Source organism: Panthera leo, chromosome C1, assembly GCF_018350215.1.
Source record: "Panthera leo isolate Ple1 chromosome C1, P.leo_Ple1_pat1.1, whole genome shotgun sequence".
In the NCBI taxonomy this organism is placed as follows: domain Eukaryota; kingdom Metazoa; phylum Chordata; class Mammalia; order Carnivora; family Felidae; genus Panthera; species Panthera leo.
The window spans coordinates 54,984,932-55,010,829 of NC_056686.1; the positions used below are offsets into that span (position 1 = coordinate 54,984,932).

The 25,898-nt window shown below is 36.2% G+C and overlaps 1 protein-coding gene and 1 pseudogene across 9 annotated transcripts in view; one reads left to right on the forward strand and one right to left on the reverse strand.

The window, feature by feature from the left end:
• MIER1 (MIER1 transcriptional regulator) overlaps window positions 1-25,898 on the forward strand; it is a 59,075-nt gene that overhangs the window by 20,682 nt on the left and 12,495 nt on the right. For all 9 annotated transcript variants that reach the window (XM_042952057.1, XM_042952058.1, XM_042952060.1 and 6 more), the window contains 6 exons: window positions 10,118-10,279; window positions 11,087-11,219; window positions 13,143-13,207; window positions 16,960-17,032; window positions 23,880-24,031; window positions 25,177-25,258. In XM_042952057.1, the coding sequence (XP_042807991.1) occupies window positions 10,118-10,279; window positions 11,087-11,219; window positions 13,143-13,207; window positions 16,960-17,032; window positions 23,880-24,031; window positions 25,177-25,258 (667 nt within the window). The remainder of the gene's footprint in view (window positions 1-10,117; window positions 10,280-11,086; window positions 11,220-13,142; window positions 13,208-16,959; window positions 17,033-23,879; window positions 24,032-25,176; window positions 25,259-25,898) is intronic.
• On the reverse strand, window positions 4,551-8,287 carry LOC122227506 (annotated as a pseudogene).

Genomic DNA, 25,898 nt, shown 5'->3' on the forward strand with positions numbered 1-25,898 from the left:
AATGATCTTACTATTCTATTCATCATTTTTCTCTCTATTCTCAGCCATATTCAACAGTTACTGCTTCCTTTTATTTGAACTCTGGAGTACCCTACTGTCCAGTTTTTCATTTCTGTTTGTTTCTATTTAGTATCCTTTGCAGACTCATTTTCCTTCACCAAAGGTGAATTTGGAATTTAAATTTAGAATTCCCTAATTCTCAGTTCTGGATTTTTCTTCTGTCTATAAATCAGTGCGCCTCAGAATGTAGTATGAGAGTCAGCTGCTTCAGAATTGCTCATAGACTTAAGAAATGCGGATTTCTATGCCTCTCCGCAGGCATATAATTAGAATCTCTGTGGGGTGTATACACACCAAATTTGAAAATTACTAAATTAGGTGATCTGTTCTAATCCATTCCCATAGTGTCAGTATTCTTTATTTTTCTAGCATTAATATATTCCCTATTCCCAATTTTGTTTAACCTCCTGCTTGACATTTCTGCTTGGATATCTCCATAGACATCTTTACATTTTAAATGTCCAAAGCAGAACTGTTGATTGATCTCCTACTTCCTCCATCTGTTCCTTCCCTATCTTCAACATAAAAAATGGCACTGTTTTACCTTATTGCCTAAATCAGAAATCAGGAAATCCTCTTCCTTCATTCCTAATACTCAATCCTGAATAAGCCTGTCATTTCTTTCCACAAAGATACCTCTTATCTGACTGTTGTTCTATCTCTGCTGCCACTGTCTTGCCCAGGTCACCATCATTTCTAGCCTAGCCTATTACCACAGCTTCCTAACTGGATTCTCCATCTTTAAAAGAGGATTCTCCTCTTTTACCATTCTTTCATCCGGTATATTTCTGTAATAATCATGATGGTATTTTCAAAATATTAATGCAGTTGTGTCAGCCTTTTATTTAAAACTGCAGTGTCTTCCTGTTACATGGGAAGAAAATCCAAACTCCTTGACCTGGCCAGCAAGGCCCCTGTCATGCTGTTACATAGCCACACCAGGTGCTTCTGTTCTTAGATATGCTGTTTCTTCCTGCTTCAAGGCCTTTCAGCTTTTTCCTACTCCTCGGTATGTGCTTTCTGAGGCTGGTTCCTTATCCCCTTAAGTCTGGGCTTAATGTTGCCTTCTCACAGTGACCTTACCTGTTCCCAGTTAGCTTTTTTTTTAATCCACTGTACCCGATTCAATACTTTCTTTATAACTAACACAATTTGTAATTATATGTTTGTCTCATTTATTGTCTGTGTCCTCCTTTAGTTCCATGAGAGGAGGGACAGTGTTTTATTCACCAGTGTATTTCCTGATACTTAGCAAGAGTGGTCAAATTTTTTGGATGAAATGATAAATCACTCTGGTATGCTCTTATTAAAATGTATTGTGTATATGATCTGGTACACCCCATGACAAAAAGAACATACAAAATAAGTAAGACATAGTATCAGCCTTTACACGTTTAGAGTACATAATATTTTGGAAAAATTAATTCTTGTATAGTAATATGTGTTGCCGAGTTTTAGTTTTTATATTGCACATTTAAAGAACTAGAAAAGGAATTCTATTACTATCTAGTCAAATCTTGTCAGATGGTCCCCTTTTGGATCTTTTAGTAATTAAAACTAGCTTAATCCACAGTGCCTAAGCAATTCAGTGTTTTATTGTTTTAAGCCAGAAAACAATTGGTCTTAGTGACCATGATGTATAGTTGTTATAAAAGCTTTTCAAGAATGGGTTAAAAAGCACTTGAGGAGCGTGGAATCAAAACTGTTCTTTACAAGAGGCTAGAAAGTCATTCAGAAGACTGTTATAGTTTGTTTGAATGATCTAGAACCTATGTGAACATCAAAGGAAATGGTTGATTTAGGACTCAGTCGCAGTCACTTCATATATTCATTAAATGGAAGGCAGTTATTTGCCTGTATTTCACAGAAACTTCTATCACTTTAGGTATATTTTCATTTCTGAATAACCCATCCATGGGATAACCATGAAAGGAGGAAAATCTTATATATTCCATTTTCTCACACTCTATGTTGCTGAAATAATTAAGTAGTCACTCAGGAGGAGATAATCAGTACAGGTTGTGTGGTAGAATGATTATTGGTTTGTTTTTTTTTTTTTTTTTTCTGTTTCTGAAAACAGGCTATTACATTTAATTAGTACAAAATTGCTAATGAGCTTTGCTAAAAGTTTGGGCGTGTTGTTGTTTCCTATTTCTCCTTTATTCTGCCTCCTTTGGTCTTTTACAGCCTCCCCATATTTGCTTTCAGGTGACCCTTCCTTAGGAAAAAGAATTTAAAATAGAATTTTTTATAGAGGATATAGAAAGGAAGAGAAAGGGGAGCCAATCTTTTATCATTCTCCTCAAACAGGCTGTCTTACATCTTTTCAGATGCTTCTAACTTTTCCCAGAATAATTAAAATTTAGGTTTAAGTTGCGCATAATCACCAGCGCTTCATCTGTAACCTGCAGCTAAGCTAGTTTAGGGCCAATATGTTGTGTTTCTTAAAGTTATAAACTTTTTAGGTATGAACCAAACCAAACTGGTTTTTGTTTTTATTTAAAAAATGAGCCAGATTTTCTCACTGATTACTGATATTCTTTTATAGAAATGAAACATTACAGTTCTGTCAAGAATCAGGTGATTTTTTACCTGGCATGTTGGTTGTATGACATGGACTTCTGATGTAATTGTGGCAGAATTTTGACTAGCAATTCATTCAGGAATTGTCAATAATTGCATGGCGTGTAGTTTTAAGTTCATTCAGTTTGAAATCTAAAGTTTTAAGTGAAAAGTAGCTTTTCATAGAAGAAGCTTTGATGTTTGTTGTTACATTTTGTACAGTTCAATACAGGCATGAATCTTAATATAAAATAATTATGTAAGTTCAGCATTTGAATATTTTAATAGAATTAGATATACAGGTTAGAATTTATAGTGGTAATCTTAGAAGGGGTATCAGAATCGTTCCTGTAGTGAATACGCTTTTGTTTGCTTGAGTAGCAATATGCAGGCTGGCTTAACTCTGTTTTTCAAATGTACTCTTAAAATTCAAAGCCTTGTTTTGAATGGCACAAATGTAGCAGTCTGTTTGGGAGAAGAGGGATCAGGATCAGCTATATCTTTATGTATTTATCTGTATTTTTTTAAAAATCATGTTATAATAATATTATACTTAATACTCATTTTGAAGTGCTAGACACATAACCATCTGGTGAATCTCCAGAACTGGAAAATAAAGATTAAAATGTGAGAGGGTTTTGTGAAGTGTACACATGACAAGAATTACATAGAATAAAAAGAAACCCCAGTGTGGGAGTTCTAAAGAAAAGTTAACTGCCTCCATCCCTTTATAGTTTATCTTATAGTGAAGCCCCAACAATCCCAAGAGGTTGTTTACCTTAGGAACGGTCTGGTCTCTTTAGTCCAGTCTGGATGTGTAGTCCCTTATGCCATCCTGGCTGGAAATCAGTCTCTTTCCTCCTCCTTCCCCTCTTCTTTCAGTAGCATTTACTGGTAAATTGGTTGTGGTACACGGTATAAGAAGCGTACTGTGTCCATCCAACAGATGACCCTTGAATAGCCAATATCTGCTGTCTCCTGCAGTCATTTCTAAAAAGACTAACATGAACACGGCTGAGAGGGACCCACTCCTCTATGGCTGGCAGATGGACACCACTCCAACCTTAAAATAGTGCTGTAGTTATTTGGTAACTTTACTGTTTTGAAGTTAAATGGCAGATAGATAAAATGTCTTTTGAAAACATCTGTTCTTTTCACCTCCAGCTAGCCTCCTTTTAGGTTATGCAGACGTGATTGCTCCTCTTTTTGTTATTGTGCTTAGTCAACTTATTTCTTAAAGCACAATATGCAAGTATAGTCCATGTTCCTGTATTTTTATTCATTTTGTGCTATGTCCATATCTTCCATATATTTCATTCATTCATTCATTTATTGAGAGAGAGACAGCGCGCACTTGTGCACGCAAGTGAGGGAGGTGCAGAGAGAAAGAATCCCACGCAGGCTCCACTCTGTCAGCATTAGTACCCAACATGGGGCTCAGTCCCATGAACCGTTAGGTCATGACCTGAGCCGAAATGAAGAATCAGACGCTTAACCAACTGAGCATCCCAGGCACCCCTTCCTTATATTTCTTATTCCTTTTATTTCTCGGTTTTGAGGAAGGCAGTACATATGCATGTATATGTAAAGGTACTGTGAAACATTTAGTCAGACTTCCTGATTCAAAACTCTACTGCAGGTGTGTGACTCTGGACAAGTTACTTAATTTCATTAAGCGCCAGTGTTACTACAAGGATGATATACGTAAAACATTTAGCATAGTGTCCTATGTGATAATCACTCAATAAATCTTAGTAGTTTTTATCATTCATAAAATTCTCAAAGATACTTGTAACCCCCAAACTGTGATGTTCCATTCTACTTGACCCATAATTTTTTCTTTCACTTTGTTTCTCCCATTTCTATACTTACATACTACATTTGTATGGATGGTAATAAGACACTACTACTTTCTTGTGGTGTTTCAGTTTAACTTGAGGAAAGCCCCTTATTAGTACCTTATGGAACATAGACTTTGACCATATAAGTTAATGAGAGATTATCTGGAACAGGTGACTGGCAGACCCCAGTATAATAATGTGCTGAGTCAGCCACATTTTATTCAGCTTTTAGTCTTTTTTTCAGAGACAAATGGCAAGGAACATTTGTTTTATAGGGTATCATTACTGTTTATATCAGTATTTTTGGAGGCAAATAATAGAGATCCATCTTGAACTTACTTAGACAAAATAAGGAATTTAATGTAAGGCTCATGTAATTTTAATAAGGGCAGGGAGATATCTAGTCCTTAGGGACTCAGTGCCACCAGAAGATATTTTCTGTTTCTGCTGTTCTACATGGTGGCATCCTTTTTCAGACCAACTTTGTTTATATGCTGTCAGTTTCCAGGTCTCCAAGATGTACTGCTTAAGATACTCTATGTTTTTTTAGCTGCTGTTGGTACAAATCTGGAAACAAACTATGGCCAGGCTTGGGTTACGTGCCCATTCCAAACTTATGGCCAGGAATGCAGTGATTCCAATTGGATCAGATGCTATGTAGTCCAGAAAGTGAGCTCTCAATCAAAATACATGCTTGGAATGGAGGAAAGAACATTCCTGAAAGAAGATGAATATGGAAATAGAAAGAGAAAGGATTTGAGGGGGTGGGGCAGACAATAAATTATCCTTACAGGGTACTTGTTAAATGCTACGTACATCCTTTAGTGCATAGTAGGGACATAATAAATGCTACTTGAATTTGAAACTGAGGATTCCTCAGCAAAATTGATTTTGGTTTTTATTGTAGTACTTGTAGCTCAGTGTTTGCTGCAAGATCTTCACTTTATACCTTAGTTCAAGTAAGATATTTTTTATACTAATGTCAAACTCTGTCTTGTATTCCTCAGTCTTGATTGTCGTTTACTAACTTGTTGCTTACAAACTTGGTATTAGGTGACAAGAAATTAAGTTAAAAGTCAATACCTAAGCATAAGCATAAAACCGCTATATCCTTTATTGTTAATATTAAGCAAGCATTTCCTCAGTGGAATAGGCAAGGATATTTTGTTTACACGTGATAGAACCCAGCTAAAATTAACTTTGAAGTTTATTAGAACTTTATTGGTTTTAATTTATTGTTTTTAATATTTCTTAGAACTGTTTTAGAAGTTATATGAATGTGTATCTGGGAATAAGGAGTGTCTAGAACAGAGATTCAGTGTCACCAAGACCTCTTAATCACTCTTTACTAATGGTTAAATCCTGTTGATTTCTTCAAGGTCTCTTGAGTTTTTTCTCTACCACATCCACTAATTTAACTAGTTTAAGCTCTAATTATACTACATGTGAACAATAGCAGTGGATTCCAACCTAGCTCTGTCTCTGACAAACTAAATCTTTCCCTGCCAAAGTCCATCTGGAACATTTTGTTACATGTATAATCTTCCCTAAGCCCTTGTAGTGTCAATCACTGCTCAACAGTTACTCTCAAATGCAGTCAAAAGTAGAGTGTAACACTTTCTACTAGAAACTAAATGAAACTAGAGAAAGGTAAAAATACAAGATCGAACTTATTTTAGTTACTACAGATGCCTTCTGCTCTAATTAGGGTAACCTTGTATTCATTTTTGTTTCTGTACCTGTGCGGTAGTCATTTCCTCTGACTTGAGTGACTTCTTTATCTGCCAGTTCTGTTACTGTTTCTTCACATTCAGTTAGGTCTCCAAATGTATTGTGACCAACCACTTTCAATTCTCCTCCGTTCTCTGCTTAGTCAATATTAGCAGTGTTGCTAAATTTTTCTTTGAGAAATGAAAAGTGAGTCACAGTTCTTTTTTTTTTTTTTATTTTTTTTATTTAAAGGGAACTTTTTATTGCTTTTTATGTACAGAAGACTCAACATTTAGCCCAGCTTGGTGGCCAGTTGTTTAGCCTTTGTCTTTTCTAGGTTGGCAGTGTGAGCTACTGACTTTGCATCTAGGATGTTGCCTCCCCAGTGACCGCAGATCTCATCATATCTGTCATGGTAATTGGTCCTGATGGCTTCCACCAGCTTGGCCAGAGCTCCTTTGTCTTCCAAGTTAACTTGTGTGAAGGTGACAGTGGTGCAGGTCTTCCTGTGGACCAAGTAGCCCAGCCTGGCCTTCCCCTTGATAATGCGGTGGGGAATCCCCATCTCACAACGCAGAACAGTCAGGACGACAACCAACTCAGGGGGATCCACAGCATGTGCAATCACTACCAACTGAGCCTTCTTGTTTCTGTTAAGTTGGTGACAGTATTAACCCCGGCTGGAAGGACAGACAGCCTCTTAATGGGGACATTCCCTTTGTCAGCAGCTTTCTTCTCAGCCCGGGTCAACAGTCTCTGCTTTCTTTTCTTTCTTCATCTTTGGTCTGTATTTATGGGTCAGCCAAAGCAGTTAAGTAGCTCTTTGGCAGTCCAAGACATGGGTGAACTGGTTAATCCCGTGAGGCTCTTTCAGACATTGATAGAGACTAGCCCTTTGCTGCTGCAGTTGAATGTAGCGGGGCCATTTGACAAAGCAGGTGGGGTTCCTTTTGGGCTAGGTACCCTGTCCGATACCAAAACTCTTGAGCCTCTTCTCAAACAGCAGGTTGACCACCTTCTTGGCTTCCTGCTTCCTCATGACAGCAGGGGTTGGGGCCACCTTCTTCCCTTTAGCCTTCTGTCCTTTTGGCATCTTGGATGGCTGGAAAAGAGCTCAAGTGAATCATTCTTCTTAAATGCTTATCTAGGGGGACAAATTCTTGACCTAACCATGGAAATGAGACATTCCACGTTCCCGATAGTAATTAAAAAAAAACCCAAAAAACAAAATAAAAAAACTGTTCCATGCAGTTAGTATGTCACCTATCCTTTTGACATATAACTGACCTGGGTTAACAGATGTTAGTGATAAGCCTTATTAACAATAATAATCAAACTTTATTACCTCTCACTGGAAAGGAAATTTGCAGGTATCTTAGACGTAAGATAAGTGGTTCTCAAGGTAGTCTCATACCAAGAGCATCAGTATCACCTGGCACATATAAAGTGCACATATAAGTGCAGATACTCAGGCCCAACCTCTGCCCTGCTATAGTAGAAACTTGGATGGGGCCCAGCACTCTGTTTTGATAAGCCCTGAAGGTGATTCTATTGCCCTCGAATATAAGAAACCAAAGCTAGAAAGCCCGCAGACATTTGATCGATAACCTGCCTACTTTGTATGTTCTTTCAAAGCATCAGTTAACTCACTTTTAAAAATCAGACGTAATAGCAGTCTATATTAGGGAAGTTTTAAAGATGAGATATTGATGAAACAAACTCTTCATGAATTCTTAAAGTCTGTGTAAATTTAGTTGCAAACTTAACGCTGAAGCTTTTTTGGTGCGTTCTTGTTCATAGTAGTGACTGCCATTGTCAGACCTTCTAATTTGTGGTATAGAATGAGTTTATGGAAAATACGAGCTGGGATTAGGTCTAGGTATTATAGAAAAGTCTCTCAGGGCATGAGGTTTCTTTCTGCTTGGTTTTCTTACTTGTACATAAAGGTAATAAACTGTCCCACTGGTGCTTTTAAAGATCTGTTGAGATTGCATAATACTCTTCCTTTGCTCTTGTTCAGAAGAGAGAGAATAAGATAGTGGAATCAAAGCACTTATCACAAATGTGCACATAGAAGACACTTTAGGGCGGCTGTTTGTTATTACTGTGTATACAACCAACCTTTTCTGTAGCTTTCTTTTATTCTACTTTCTTGATTTTGAAGTTCTGTTTTAGTTCTTAAATCCTGATTTTCTAATTCCAAATTTCTGTGTCCTGTACCAGGTCCATGGTACGTGGATCTCTGCATGGATTAGATCCTTGAACACCTCAAGCACTGTTTGTGTTATTGCACTTTGAGAAACACAATAGGAGATGCCAGTTAAGTATGCCAGCTAGTCATTCAGCTGGAGTGGTAGTACCTTACCTGTTACAGTTACCACTTTTCAGGTTGTGGCTGTTGGGGGTCACCAGGGCTCTCAGAATTGATTTCTCTTTTAGAGATAGATTCACAAACTAATATATAACTAGAATCTCCATTTACAATGTGAAATACCCGTGTTAAAAATAATTTTCTTCCTACCTCTTTCTGTAAGAAAAATTTTTCAAATCATAAACATTAGTTGCTTCCTGCACACAAATTCTGAGTGATGGGAGTTAAACGTATGATCTAAGTACTTAGTGTCATCAGGTTATATCATCCAATCTGATTTATCCATCTCTATTGGAACAATGTATGTAACACATGGACAACTTATTTCTGTCCATGAATAATGCTGCAAGACTGCTGGAGAAATACAAAGCATGTTTTGTTTCATGGTTGCCCTTCTGGTAGGTTCAAAACTGCCTATTAAATTTTTCTCAGAGAGGTGGAGCGGGGGTTGTAGAAGGAGGGTGTGCGTGAATGTGTGTGTAATATGTTCAGGTGATTTGGATTACATTTTTTTTTTTAATGTTTATTATCGAGAGACAGAGAGACACAGAGTGTGAGCAGGGGAGGGGCAGAGAGGGGGAGACACAGACTCTGAAGCAGGCTCCAGGCCCGAGCTGTCAGCACAGAGCCCGACGTGGGGCTCAAACTCACAAACCGCGAGATCATGACCTGAGCCAAAGTCGCACGCTTAACTGACTGAGCCACCCAAAAACCCTTACATTTTCTTTTTATAGTCAAAATAGACTCCTATTTCCCTGATACTTTATATCACTTGGTTACTGATTATTAGAGTACCTTCCATAGAACACTTGATTTCATTTCATTGCATATGGATATTTCTTCATTTCACTCTCAGGAGGTATGTTTTTTAATGGGTATTACTGGCTGAAGCAGTATTCTAACGTACTGAAGAGTGAGTATAGGCTTTTGGAATTAGACCTGAATTCTGGCTCTACTATTTGTACTCTGTATCATTTTGGGGGAAGTTGCTTAATCTGTGAGCCTGAGTTTCTCATCTGTGAGATGGGGTAATGTAACAGTTTTGTAAAATGGATTGTAAGGATTGCATATGACATGATTTTACATTATAGGTAACCCTAGAAAAGAATGTATGACTAATGTAATCCAGTATTGTTCTTATATTATCATTATTGTTTCTTTTAATGTGTTTGTTTCTTTTTGTTTTATTGTTTCTTATTGTTTCTTTTAATTTTCCCACTCCCAAATTGTATATGGTACTCCTAAGTGTGAGTATCTATACATAGTGTTAATTGTCAAGCTACATTTATTGATCGCACAGAAGAACGGTTCTAATTCTAAGCCAGTGTTACTTTTTATTATGCTTAAAGGTGTTATTGTTAGCAATTAGAATTGATCAGTCTCTTATAGAAATTCTTGAAAGACGAGGATTTTCCTAGGCTTCAGAATTATTTTGGCTCACCTTGTATGATTTGAGAATTCTCGATACAGGTCTAAAAGTTTTCTGTGTGGAATGAAGGCTGTAGATCTGTGAATTACAGGAAAATGAAATAATCATTTATTCAGAAGTTAACTTTTTATTTGGTCTATTTAGGAAGGAGACATGCCAATTCATGAACTTCTCAGTCTTTATGGTTATGATAGTACTATTCGACTCCCTGAAGAAGATGAGGAGGAGGAGGAAGAGGAAGAAGAAGGTGAAGACGATGAAGATGCTGATAACGATGATAACAGTGGCTGTAGTGGGGAAAATAAAGTAAGGTTATACACAGTAATTCTTTTTAATTTTTTTATTTATTTTTGGGACAGAGAGAGACAGAGCATGAACGGGGGAGGGACAGAGAAAGAGGGAGACACAGAATTGGAAACAGGCTCCAGGCTCTGAGCCATCAGCCCAGAGCCCGACGCGGGGCTTGAACTCACGGACCGTGAGATCGTGACCTGGCTGAAGTCGGCCGCTCAACCGACTGCGCCACCCAGGCGCCCCTACACAGTAATTCTTAAGATTGTAGTCTTTTTTCTTGTTGCAGTAGTAATTTATTAATATTGGAAGTTGCCTGTAATCTCCTGAGAAAGTAATAGTTTTATCTGTGTCTTTGTGCATTTCTTTTCAGTGTCTCTTGTAAGTAAATTTGAACTAACTTAAAAAAAAATACTGTTTCTAAGTAATAAAAGCTAATTGGTAGTTCTGTATTCAGTTTTCTTATTATGTTTTGAAATAATTTGATTTATAGAGAAGCTCAAAGATAGTATAGAGTGTTCCTATATACTTTTTACCTGACTTCCCTTGTTTATATCTCATGTAACCATGGTATATATTGTCAAAAGTAAGAAATTGGCACTGGTACTATTAACCATATTAATTAATTAAACTATAGACGATTCAGATTTTGCCAGTTTCTCCACTAATGTCCTTTTTTCCTGTTCCAGGATTCAACCCAGAATACCATGATGAATTTAGTGTATTTATTTTAGTTTTCTGTTTGTATTTGGAATACTGTAACCTTTCATCTGCAACAGTTTTCCTTACATCTTAAAGAAATTTAATTTTTTTATTCTACAGGAAGAGAATATAAAGGACTCATCAGGTCAAGAGGATGAAACTCAGTCTTCCAATGATGATCCGTCACAATCTGTTGCTTCTCAAGATGCCCAAGAAATAATCCGGCCACGTCGATGTAAATATTTTGATACAAGTAAGTATCACTGGTTGCTGTGTGGATAATTTTTACCATTTAATATATGATGGAAAATTCCATTTCTTGTTCATTCATCTGTTTGAATTCATTTACTCTGAAATCTCGCTGAACAGTGTTAGGTTTTGTTCTAGGCTATTAGTTTAGCAGTGCTAGGGCCCTTTTTGTCCATGAGTAGATTGCAATAATTGTTGCATCACTGTACTACTTAATTTTGAATGTGTTCCTTTTTTTCCCCCCCAACGCTTCTTTGAATTTAGTTTGTTTCATGGTCATCTTTTTTAATTTCTCCTGGTATTTTCCTCGGTGTTAATTTTCTACTTTCTTTGCCTTTTAGCCTTTTTTACCTATATTCATAAATACTGCTTTTTTCTAATCAGTGGTTCCTAGTTCTGAAGAAGTGGTTTACTCTTGAAACGATAATATGTTTTATACGGAAGATCTCCTAATTTTACTACAGTTGTAATCTAGCCACAGATGACCAGTAGTTGAGACATTTAATGTACGTATCTTGAATATTTGCATGCTTCATTTGCTCCATGGTATTTCATTCTAAGCAGGAATCATTACTGTAGGTGACAGCTCTTTGATAAGAAAAAGGCAACCATTAGTGTTATCAGTTCAGACTTGTGGTCTAAATTTCTATGCTTTATTTAAAAGACAGAAAGACACTCGAAGAACAACCACCTGTCATGAAATGTGTGGTAATGTAATAACTGATTAAACATGGCTACTGCTTCGTGTGAAGGATTTCTGTTACATACTTAGTTTGCAAGTGAATGTAGTGCTGCTAATATTTTATTGTGAGTTTTACGCACTGAGTCTGGGTGGCTCAGTCAGTTAAGCGACTGACGTTGGCTTAGGTCATGATCTTGCAGTTCGTGGGTTCAAGCCCTGCGTCAGGCTCTGTGCTGATAGCTTGGAGCCTGGAGCCCGCCTCAGATTCTGTGTCTCCTTCTCTCTCTGCCCTCTCACACTCAAACATTAAAAAAAAAATTTACTGAGTTTTGATCAAAGATCTGGTCCACTTGAAAAGAAAGTGTATCACTATAAAAAGAGATGGGTTAATGAAATTACTGTTTTAAGTTTGGTGAAAATCTGGTGTTTTTCCTTTTTCTTCTTAGATAAATTGCCAAAGTTTGGTTAAAAGTGGGATGCTAAGTGACTGCATTCTAAAACAATATTTATTTCATGATCTGGTATTTCAGTTGTGATGCATGTATGCATGAAAGCTATATATATATACTGCCTATCTTAGCTTTTCCATAGGAAGATTTAATTTCTGAATGTAATTTACCCTTTTGAACTTTGTATGCCATTTTACAGTTGAGAAGATGCTGAAACATGTAGTAGGTTTTAGATTTCCTATCCCAGTATGTAAATACAATTTTACTCCAAATGTAAACAAACGGCAGCTTGCCTGCTCTCAAGAAAACAGAGGTTGAGGAGAATGGAGGTCTTCATACATAGCCTCCCTTCACACTCCCACAGAGTGTTGCTAAAAAGTTCTCAGTATCTCAAGGAGCACTGATTGGAAACTACTGTTTTTGTTTTATCCAAATTCTCATTTTATTAGGGAAGAAATTGTGCTCCTATAATTCTGTCACCAGAACCAGAATTAGGTTCAGGAACAGATTATCTTGACTCTAATTAAACTTTTTTTCTTAAATTTTCGTAGGAAATAATTGTCTAAGGATGCGGTTTTCTAAGATTGGAATTATCCTAGGTTTGTGGATTGTTTTCCTGTTTTAAACTGATAGGGTATTATTTTATTATTTGATTAGAAATATCTTGGCCCTATTCTGCAGATACTTTCAGGCATACTTAAATGTTCGATGGTAGATGTAAAAATAACATACAGCTAGATATACAGATGTGGACAGGAAAAACAATCATTTTATAATATTGTCTTATTTATTCTAGATAGCGAAATAGAAGAAGAATCTGAAGAAGATGAAGATTATATTCCATCAGAAGACTGGAAAAAGGTAGTTAGAGCCATATTTTCCCCAAGTTTAGGTAAATTAACATTAAAAACAAGTATAATTATTATTTTACTAGCTCTGTATATTGATAAAGTTGAGGTAAGCCCTTTTTTAAATGTTTGGAAGGCGTTCAGATTTCCCTTTAATATATCAAAGTAAGAATACTTATTTTTTTATAAAATAAAATAATGGCATAGAAAGAATTGGACTCTTTTTGAGCAAATCCATCTCAAACCAAGAACAGAAATTGAAATTTCGAGCTAGTGCCAATTTAGTTTTTTGTTGCACTGTAAAAAGTATCACAAGTGAATGTTTTTTTAAACTTGGGAAAGCAATTGAGGCTTTGGTTTTGTTAAAGTGGCTTTTGTTTAATAATTTAAATTGTAAGTTTTTCCATCCCATATTAATGTTGATATTTACAATTCAGAGTATGTTGGATGAAGGGACACATTGGAGCTTCTCTATAGCTATCCATAATAAGTTAATTTCTAAAGTGAATCTAAAGATTATATATTGACATAAGTTTTTAATTATAAAACTATATAACTGTACAACTTAGTTTTACAGTAAAGTAGAAGAATTAAATTTAAGCTGTTGCAAAGCAGTTGAACTTACTAGGAAAATATGTCAAAATATCATGTAGAATTGATTAGAGCAAATCATTTATATAGAAGGATGATACCATTCTTTCTTTTTTTGTTTTTCTTTTTTTTTTCCTAATGTTTCTTTTTTTGAGACAGAGCGAGCAGGGGAGGGGGCAGAGAGAGAGGGAGACACAGATCCAAAGCAGGCTCCAGGCTCTGAGCTGTCAGTACAGAGCCCGATGTGGGGCTAAAACTCGCAAACCACAAGATCATGACCTGAGCCGAAGTTGGCCATTTGACTGAGCGACCCAGGCACCCCTCTTTTTTTTTTTTTTTTTCCTTTAATGTTTATTTTGAGAGAGCCTGTGCATGCCAGGGGGAGGGACAGAGGGAATCCCAAGCAGCTTTCAACACAGAGACATGGGGCACAGTCTTCTGAACTGTGAGATCATGACCTGAGCCAAAATCAAGTGCTGGATGCTCAACCAACCGAGCTCAGGTGCCCCGAAATGATGTCATTCTTATTGAGACATATCACTGTGTTTTGCTGTTAAAAATTACATTGAGCATTTTTTGCTGTTCTTTTTCCTAGGTCTGATTTTAAATTTAGTGCATAAACAATCATTTCTTTGGAAGCAGAATAGCTCTAAACATCAAAATCAGTGGACTGGCTGTACTTTTTAAGTCACAATTGTTTAATTATTTAATTAGTTAATAGTTTTGAGTCTTCTTGTGGCTTTGTTTTTTTGTTTGTTTGCTTTTTTTAAGTTTAAAGTTTTTTTGGTTTGGGATGCTTGGAGCAGACTTAAAGAGCTGACACCTTGGTAATTAAAATAAGAGAACATCTTATACTTAAAGAGTTTCTATTAGGAAGAATGAAGTATTCAAATGAACTTGGAGTGGGCTCCCAGGTATTGTCGGCTTCAGCCACAGTTGGTCCATTTCTGGGTTTCCAAGGAGCTGTTTAGAAGACAGCGATACCATTGTGAGTTAGAATGGTAAGGGAAGTTTAGCTCAGTGCAGTATGTATTAATTTGAGTGAAAGATGAATGAAAGATGGGGCTGAAGACAGAAAACAAGGATCACAAAAGTTACTTACTGTTTATGTGACCTATTTGGGCAAATGTTCTTCAATCCAGTTTTTTCTGATTCCTACACCATGCAGAAATTATGAAAACTAAAAACCTTGAAAGTCACCTTAAACTACTACTTTCTACCATATATTCAAATTTATATCTGTTTTCTCCAACTTAAATTGTTTTTATGTCTGAAGTGTGCAGTATTTGAGTAAGTGTTGAATTATTATTTTTTTTTTTTTAGTGAAGGAACAAAAGCTTAAAAGAGGGACAACATGGGAGAGTATTCTCTTCGTCAGGAAATTGCGTAATAAAACAGGCCACAGTAAATCCAGACTGTTTTATTTTAGAATGATTTAGACTGTTGTAGTAAAAATTTTCAAGATTCTGAATCATCTTCTAAGGCTTGTAAGACACTAAATTTTTCTAGGAATTGGGACAGAGGAGACAGCTTTGAAATCAAATTTGAGTCCAAGTTACAGCCCTAGAACTTGTTAAGAGTGCATTCTTGAGGAACTTAATTGTTTTGAGTTTCATCTCACATAAATACAGAAATAAAAATTTTAGCCTTGTTGAAGTTGGTGAGAATTTAATGAAAATTACACAGGATTTAATGAAAATTACACATAAGGTACCTGGTACATAATGCTCCTAAGTGCTGTTTCCCTTCCCTACAGATTAGCATGTAAAAACGTGTTCTGAACTCAATAGGGAAAAGAGGTCATCTTATTTTTACAGTAGTCCAGAAGTTCTCAAACCTGGCTCCGTGTTTAGAATCATTTGGAGAACTTTTAAGTACTGATTACCAGGGCCTTTATCCAGAGATTACAATTTAGTTGGTCTGGAATGGATCCAGGCATTAATATTTTTAGAAGTGCCTGAGACAGGGAAGGTTGATAACTTAACTGTCTATTCTCTGGTAAGCATTGATGAGTAAAGTTAAAAGAGGCACAAGAAGTGATAGTAGGGTACTCTTTTTTTATAATCAAAGACATAAAATTCACCTGTAAGAGTAGAGAAAACTTGTATGTGAATTCTCCTTAGAAAATTGACTGGTTTTCCTATGCAGGTTTAGCAAAAAATTAATTGCATAGAGTATGTCTTTGAAGTTATACTAGAAAAAATGAGATTGTGGTATCAATGGGTTGACAATAAGAGGAATTTTTTCAAATCCTAAGAGTTATTTCAACTGTTATTTAAACTGGTAAACTGTCACCTTAAACTTACCTTTTCTGCCTACATCTTCATTTTGAAAATGCAGTAGATTCAGTCTTAACATTTAGCCACCAGATAAAGGAGGGTCTATAATCTTGGTCCCTCTGTTTTGTAATATCTCATCGGTGATGATCTCCAGTTACCTTTCTGAACAGCCAGCTTCCCCTAACCTGTGATTTTACATAGATTTGATGACTAAATTTCCTAAAGTAAGATTTAATTTTGTTTTGGGGAGGTTACTTTTTTCATTTTGTATTGTTTTGTGAAAGTCAGTCACTAACCTGCTTATCCATGTGGGCTTTCATCCATTTGACCTCTACAGAGCTTTATACAAACCCGTTTTTCTTTACCTTGAATCTGTGGTTCTCAGATAAGAGTGTATGTCAGAATCACCTGCACAGCAGCTTGCTGAGTCCCATCCCCAGAGTTTCTAGTTAGTAGGGCTCAGGTAAGAGCTGAGCATTTGCATATCTAACAGTTTCCCAAGTGACTCTGATGGTGCTGATCCAGGGACCATAGTTTACAGTGTAAATACCTTAATGTATCTGAATTTGCTTTTCTGTTTTTCAGAGTGTTTGCAGTTTGAATTATAAGAACTCATTTTTACTTCTTTTTCTCCATATTTTGAAGTAGTTTGTATTCACTGTGTATATTGCATTACACCCCATTATTATTACTAATATTTTCATCCAATCATACCCAAGCTCTTTATTATTAACTCATTCATCCTCACAATACTCCTCTGAGGTAGTTAATTGGTTGTATCTTTTATGACAGAGAAACCATGAACAGTTTACCTAGGAAGATGGTAAAGTTAGAAAATGGATATAAAATCTGTGTTACTAGATCTTACTAATGTGTTATGTTATTTCTAAAATAGGAGATTATGGTGGGCTCCATGTTTCAAGCAGAGATTCCAGTTGGCATTTGTAGATACAAAGAAAATGAAAAAGGTGGGTTAATTAGTAAAGTTACATAGCTTGAATTTATGCTTTTGAAGTGATGAACTGTTATTTTATAATGGAATGAGACCAGGACAGTTTGTTACCCCATTGATTTATGAAAGAAGACCCTTCATTATCTCTGTAAGAAGAAAAGGTTTCTGTTTTTCCAGTTTCGTTCTTAGAAAAAATTGAATGCCTTTTCATACTGAGTGACTTAAAACATCTCAACTTTTCATTTTGTTTTTCATATTTTAATTTCCCTGGATAAATCCTTTATAACCTGTATAAATTAAATATAATAGGTTGTTTTATGTCAGTGGAAGCTGTTAGGTTTAAAAAAACTTAAGTACATAATGACCTAAAAAGCTTAATGGTAAGCTTTGAAACTTTTAATATCACTAAAACTGAGTACTTTAATATTTATTTATTTGTAAAATAATTTGGGAAAACAACTTGTATACTTAAATTTTACATGATTTTTTCTATCATTTTATATAAAAATTCCAAGTCGTAAGTACTTAAACTTCCAGTAACATAAAATGCTTGAGGTCTTAAGTCTGTTTTAGATTATTCGGTTGGGGTGAGTTCCAGAAAGAATGTTGTGGGTGTGTTTTTAATGAGTTCATGTATAGTATGACATCACTCAGTGTTAGAAATCTTTGTTCATTTCTTTTATTTCAGTTGTTATCTTCACATTTCAGCTCACATATGCAGAGCCTTTTGGAGTTGCAGAAGACTTTTGTTTTCCTTTTAGTGTTCTCTCCAGAAACTTCCTTTATAATGCACCTGCTTTCAGGGCAAGCAGTAGGTAGAGGCAGTTAAGAGAACACCACAGGCCAGTAAATTCTAGTGACAGCAAAAATGTTTTAACACACCAGCAATAGCTTGTACTTACTTTCAAGTTAATTCCTGCAATATACAGGAACATTAAAAGTACAATATGGAGTGACTTTGTTATATAGTAAGATTCTATACATAGTTTTGTGAACACATTGGAGTTGTGTGCAAAAATAAGTGAACCATTGACATTTGTATTTATTTTTGTAACTGAATTTTAAATGTTATGCTTTGCTTATGTACTATATAATGATTAGCACATGTTCACCATTGAGTTCTTTCTCCAACTAAAGAGCTGAAAGTTAGACCTTTGTTCTAATTTATTTATTTATTTTTTTTTAAGTTTTGATTATGAAAAATAGTAGTGTCTGTCAGAAAATTTTGTATTTTGTAGGTGGGTAGGAAAATATTTTGGTTTTACATATGGCAGGTTAGTGTTAGGGCTTAAAGGTAGTTTTAATTAGCTCTTAATATGTTTTATGTTTTAACATGTTTGTATTGTCCGATATAGAAAATAAATGATCTTTAACTTTCGTTGTTTTAAATTTGGGTTTGATGCTTTCAGTTTGATTGTAATTTTAGAAAGCAATTATGCATAATTATTTTTTCCGGAACAGATACGATTTACAAATTTTACTTACCATGAGAATTCAAGCATTGTAGATGGTGTGAGGATCAGACTAGATTTAGCAAGGGGATCCTGCTTTAGAGGGGTCACTGTAGTATAGGTTCTTTCCTCAGTTTTGTATTTCTAGTAATTCATACTTCTGTCATATTACCCAGAATTTGTCACCACTTAGGGTACCCTGTGCACACAAACCAAACTCATGTGAAACTTAGGTAAATTACATTGTTAGGAAAAAACTGTTAAAGGGATACTGAAGATTAGTGCATTCTGTTCCTTATAGGAAAAAGTTTGCAAGATATTTTTCATTGGCTTGGTGACCACACATTCAAGAGGGAGAACATTTGGTTAGAGTGATTTTGATTAAAAAATGTCACAAAACTTTGATACCTTGATACCTTCACTGTAGGAATTACTTGGTAAATGGATTAGAATTTTTTCATTGATACAAGGAAACCCTATCACTGAGTATCCTGGAGAGATACTGATGATTTTTTTCTCTCTGATACCTGATTTCTTTTTTACTAGACTCCATGCAGCATATATATTCCTCATCAGCTATCATTTCTTTTTTTTCTTTTAATTTCTGAGTATTTATTTTTGAGAGAGAGCACGCACACAAGTCGGGAGGGGCAGAGAGATAGAGAGAATCTCACAAACTGTGGGATCATGACCTGAGCTGAAACTGAGTTGACAAGCTTAACCAGCTGAGCCACCCAGGTGCCCCTCAGTTATCACTTCTGTTTCAGTTATATAAACAAGATTTGTTACAGTCACGTTAAAGTCCTCTTTGAACCTGTATCTGTTGTTATATAATCTCAACTACACTATTACAATTTTCTTAAATTTATGTAAATTAACAGTTTACTCAGTGCGCAGTGTATTGTAATCATTTGTTTATTTTTTGCATCCTTAATACCTGGTATGATTCTGTTACATAGGCACTTAGTAAACATTTGGTGGCTGAGGTATTAGGTGGGTGCAGAATAACGTTGACAAAGCCAATACGGAGTCAGTAAACTTTGATCAGTATGTAGGCATTTGGCCTTGGACATGTTTACTTCCTTTTCTCCTCAGTAAAAAATAGCTGTAAAAGAGCATTTATTTACAGAGCCTATCATGAGGATTTACATAGGATATTTTCACAGTTAGCCTTAACAGCATATACATTGTAAGTACTCAGTGAGTGACATTAGTATTCAATGGATGATTAATCTTACTCATTACATTTAGGTTTTATTTTTCAGATTTTCAGAAACCATCAGTTCATGCTGTTTTACTTACAATTGGCAAAAACCCTCTTCAGTTAGCTTCAGCAAAAAAGAATTTACCTGATTGCTTAACTGGAAAGTTCTGGGTGGCCTGGCTTCAGATAAAACTGGATTTGGGGGTTCTTCTGATATCAGCTGTCCCTCTCCTTTCCCTCTTTCCTTTATTACAAGACAGGCTAAGATGGCTACTCGGAGCTCCTGGCTTACGCTTTACACTGTCCCTGTAGCTAGAGAACCAGCACAGATGAAAACTTCTGTATCCACCTTCGCTCCAGCAAAAGTCCTAGAGAGAATCTGTTAACTTTGTTTGAGTCATGCTCAGCCAGAAGTAATTACTGTGACCAGAGAGAAGAGTGACTCTTCTGGTTTGCCCTGGCTCATTTATGTTCTTGGGGCTCCAGGGTGTGATGTCAGCCTCACTCAAATGGAAAGGATTTAATTCCCAAAGATGTGTTGTAGAAATGAAAAGCATGATTTTTCAGTTACGTATTTTATTGTTTCTTCCATATACTAAACTGAATGAACACTGCACCTTTTGTGATAAGACTGAATTGAATGCTGCTGAACATCTTGGAACACACACAGAGGACTGCCACCGCCTCCCCCTACTAAGAATTATCTGCCCAAAGTGTCAGTACTGCTGAGATTGAGAACCCTGGACTAGGTTGATTACAATTAGTTGGGCTACTTAGGGGGAAAAGGGTTAAGAGAAAGGAGCCAAGATACATACTTCCCAGTCTAATTTTCATGCTTGCATGACATGAGTTTTAGAGTAAGAAAATGATGGCTAGGAGTTTGGAAGCAGTGAATAGCAAAAGACTGCATGAATCTTTGTTTCTAATGAACATTTGACATATTATTGATTTTGAAGTTACTAAAAAATGTACACATGCATTATCCTTAGTTGATGATAATACTGTTGAAAAGGCAGTTCATTTAGCCTGTACATATAGGAAAGGCTCAGCTAAACAACTTAAAATTTATGTCATTAATCACAGTGTGTCCTTTTAAGAACATGGGGTAAACCTCATTATACCATAGCTGATTATGGACTGGCATTTTCATCCTCATGATACATTGATTACATTGAATTTTTACTTCGGCATTAAAAAACAGAATAACACTTCTTATGAAAACTGAAAGTGAATAAATACAAATTTATTCATGGAGGATTAATTTCCCAGATTTGTGGTGGTGGTTTCTGGACTTTCTACACACCCTCCCAACCACCACACACTGAACTTTGTTAACATAGTGACAACCCATTTTATTTGAGCTTGATTTGTTACTTAAAATTCCATAATAAGCCCTTTCCTGGGTAACTTGAATATACTAGGTGTGTTCCTGCCTTCAGAATGTTTTCATTTACTTATAATCACATGTGAATTATATCTCCCATAATATAAAGTGGATATATTTGTGGTTGCTTTTTTAAAAATTCTAACATCTAGGCTTGGTAGTTGATTTACACAACAAGAGATGTTATTTCTCTTCTGTATTTTATCCTGTGTTTTATCGTAGTGGTGGATTTTTGATTTTCTGAACTCTTGGCATTTCGTTCTGCAACAGACATTTAACAAAAGTTAGCTGTTGTTGCCTGTTTTATTTAGATCATGGTCAAAAGTCCTATTTTATTTGGAGTGTAAACTTAAGTGGAAAATAATTTGGTCTGTTTCTGGAACCAGTAGACAGTGTGATTTATTCTCTGTGGAAATGCTGATTGTTCTCATCTGTGGTTATTTTTTAGTATGTTGTCACTGTATAAAATGAGGTGTTGTATTCTCAGGGTCAGCCTGTCTAGCTGTTTTGTCACAGTTCTAGGGGTCTGGCTTGTCATTTGGCGCCATCTGGTGATGTTTGTGTACTCAGCTTAGACAGGACATCTCTGTATCCTGTGGCAATTTGCAACTTAACAGAATGATTCCAGAAGTATCTTTCAGGTCATCTGTGCTTGTTTCATAGGCCCACTATGGGCGTATTTAAGTGGGAGAACACTGGGGACTCAGGGACGCATCACCTTCCATCTTTCTTAGGACTTCTTGTAAGGCCTTGCCCGCCCTCCATCCATCAGTCTCAGGAACATGAAAACTGTAGTCTTCCCCACTCCCCGCTTCAGTGAACAGAGGCTAAGCAGACAAAAATCAGTAGTCGTATATCCAGATTCACTTTATCATGGTAGGTTTATTGTATTTACAATTTAGAGTTTCACTAAGATTGTACCAGCAGGCTAGAGAAGGAATGAGGTTTACTAAGGAAAATTTTCTAGAGGTTATCCTTGTACTTTATTTATGTTTTTTTTAATTTTTTTTTTTTAACGTTTATTTTTGAGACAGGGAGAGACAGCATGAACGGGGGAGGGTCAGAGAGAGAGGGAGACACAGAATCCGAAACAGGCTCCAGGCTCTGAGCTGTCAGCACAGAGCCCGACGCGGGGCTTGAACTCACGGACCGTGAGATCATGACCTGAGCCGAAGTTGGCCGCTTAACCGACTGAGCCACCCTGGCGCCCCATCCTTGTACTTTAAAGAAGAGTATCTATTTTGGGAAACAGAAAAGTAGAACGATATTTTAAAGTGTATGTGTGTAGTGGAGGTGCAGAGTGAGACAAGGTAATTTATATGAAAACACCCAACATAGTGCTTCATACATAGGAGATGCTTAATTAGCTGTTAATTCCTTTCTTTAAAAAAAATTTTTTTTAATGTTTATTTTTGAGAGAGAGCGAGCAGGGGAAGGGCAGAGAGGGAGGGAGACACAGAATCTGAAGCAGGCTCCAGTCTCTGAGCTCTCAGCACAGGGCCCGACATGGGGCTCGAACTCACGAACTGTGAGATCATGACCTGAGCCAAAGTTGGACGCTTAACCAACAGAGCCACCCAGACACCCTGCTGTTAATTCCTTTTTTTTTTTTTTTTTTAAATAACACAAGGAACTTTGGCACTGTCGGTTATCCTCTGTCTCTTAAATACAGAGTTTTTCTTTAGCTGGTTCCTTCCTACTGGCATTTAAATGATTGTCTCCTATGTTTAAAAACCAATAAAACCAAAAACTTTCTTCAGCTCTACCTCCTCTCCCGCTGTACCTGTCTCTCCTCTCTTAAAACCAAACTTTTCAAGAGTCCCTACTTTATTTCTTTCCCTTCCATTTACTCTTCAGTCGTCTCTAGTGGGGCCTCAGCTTCCATTTCTGCACAGAAATGGCTCTTAAAACATTCCCCTCCTTGTTAGTAAGCCTATTGTACCTTTTTCAGTTGTTACACTGTTCATTGAAAAGCATTTAACCAGTCTAGCACTCCTTGAAGCATTTTCTTCCCCTAGCAGTGATGGTGTCACATTTGTTACTTTTTCTCTTTTGATTCTTCCTTGTTTTTTTTTGTCTGTGTTCCATCTTCCTGTCAGTTACATTTGCACAGGGCTCTCATCTTAGGTTTTCCTCCTTTCCTTCCACTTTTTAAATTGTGATGAGATTTAGGCTTTAGTCTTACTATAATGGAAATTCTGATGAAAGTGAAATGCTTTTTTTAAAAACAGAAAGACTCTTGTTTTATGAAAATGATTTATGTTCATTATAATATATTTTCAAACTTCATAGAAAAATACATAAAAGAAAAAATTACCCCAAACCTTACCACCAAGAAATAAGCAGTGTTAACATTTGGTGAGCATTCTTTTAGACCTCTCATTTCAAAAATAATAGTTGTAGCTAACATCCATTGAACCTTAATAATGTGCCAGAATTGTTTTAGCGTACTTTAAATCTTTACAACCCAATATGATAATGTTGTTATCCCCATTTCACAGATGATGCAGAGAGAAGAGAAGTAACTTGCCCAAGGTCATATAGGTAGTAAATGGTGGTGATGCTATTCAAACCAAGAGAGCTTGGACTTGAGTAAACTCAAGCTAAGTCATCTTAGCTTGGCTCTGAAACAGTTATAAAATTGTTTAAATCACTTAGGCCATAAAATATGACCCAAGAACAAGAATGAAGTTAGGCAAGTCCTAGGACCATGCTGTACCTCTCAATTCTCAACATGTTGGCTTATAAGTGTGAATTATTTGTTTAATCAAACTCTTAACAAGATTTGGCATTTTTTTTTAACTTCTATGTTTTACTAATTTAGTATATGAAAATGATGATCAGCTCCTGTGGGACCCTGAGTACTTACCAGAAGATAAAGTGATTGTATTTCTTAAGGATGCATCTAGAAGAACAGGTGATGAGAAAGGTGTAGAAGCAATTCCTGAAGGATCTCACATAAAAGACAATGAACAGGTACATGAGTAAGAAGTAACTTACATTATGGGATAAATAAGTCACAGGGATGAAAGGTACAGTATAGGGAATATAGTCAATAATATTATATGGGGGCACTTGTGAGCATAGCACAATGTGTACAGTTGTCCAATCACTGTGTTGTACACCTGAAACTAATGTAACATCGTGTGTTCTTCAGTTTAAAAGGAGAAATAACTTATAAGTTTCCCCAAGTAAATTAACCATTTACATCTATAGATGCAAATGCTGCCACACTCACTCTTATTAAGATATCCACCAAAATTCCTATAATGTCATCGATAGGGAATCGGCGATAGCTAAGGTTACTTCATTAGTGTAATTTCAGCTAAAATAAAAATGATACCATTTTGCCTGTATATACTTTTTTTCAAAATGTTGGAGTTCCTTTGGATATTCCTAAGAGCCTGTGGATATCATCAACTTAGGAATACTATCTGGGATAATGTTTTAGGGATATGGTAGACAAGTTGCCTACAAGTGAACCTAGTGACAGCAATTTTTTTTTTTTTTACCTTTTTTAAATCAATGCTTTTCTTCTCTCATTTATTTTAAATTAGAATAGGAGCTGCAAAAGGCCAAAAAGAAAGGATTTGTGAGTTTTATAAAATAGTTTCTTTTCATTTTTAAATTTCTGAGATATTATGGCTGCCAAGTTAGAGTATTTGCTTACCATTTTCAGTGTATTCAAAAGCGTTAAATTAATCAGGATGGAATTTTTTTTTTTTTCTTTTTTAATGTTTGTTTATTTTTGAGAGAGAGAGAGAAAGCGTGAGTGGGGTGGGAGGGAGAGAGAGAGAGAGGGAGAAACGCAAAGTCTGAAGCAGGCTCCAGGCTCTGAGCTGTCAGCACAGAGCCCAGCATGGGGCTAGAACTCACGAACTGTGAGATCGTGACCTGAACCAAAGTCGGATGCTCAACTGACTGAGCCACCCAGGTGCCCAGAATTTGTTTTTCTTCAGTGTTTTCTTTAAAATTCTGTGTTGTATTCACTGGAATTACTTGTCCTCCAGAAATGATGAACACACACACTGGATTCAGGAAAAGCTTTTACTTTCGTAAGAAATTGTAGCCGTGAATTATTCATACTCTGGGTCACATATTGAAGCCTTTTATTTTTCTAGGCATTATATGAATTGGTTAAATGCAATTTTGACACAGAAGAAGCACTGAGAAGATTAAGATTTAATGTAAAAGCGGCTAGAGGTAAATAATACATTTTTATTTGTTTTCATGACTTAGCAGAAATTTAGAACTTAAGATCTTCAGTCTACATAGGTATATCCTAGGTTTAGTAATACCGATCTTTCTGAATTCCGTATTTGCTGAATAACAAATAACTAGTAACATATCACGTAACTTGTGTCTAACACAAGCATTATGGGAAATGGGATTAAGTCTGGTTCTTTATGGGAAAATAAGGCCATTAAAAAACACATAATGTCTTTTAATTTCAGGGCATTGTTAAAAATACTTTTTATGTATTGATTTTGAGAGAGAGAGAGAGAGAGAGCATGCATGCATGCATGCATGCGGGAGGGGCAGAGAGAGAAGGAAGGAGAACATTCCAAGCAGGCTCTGCACTGCCAGCACAGAGCACAACACAGGGCTCAGTTACACAGACCTTGAGATCATGACCTGAGCTGAAGTCAAGAGTCAGATGCTTAACCAGCTGAGCCACCCAGGTGCCCTTGAAGCATTTTTAATAAATATTTTCTTTTTTGATCTTGTTTAATAGCCTATGAGCTATGGAATGTGACAGTTGCTTTAATTTCAAACTGTTGAGACTAAGGTCTCTGAATTGAAGTACCTTTGCTGAGGAAAACATAATTTATAAATAATGAAG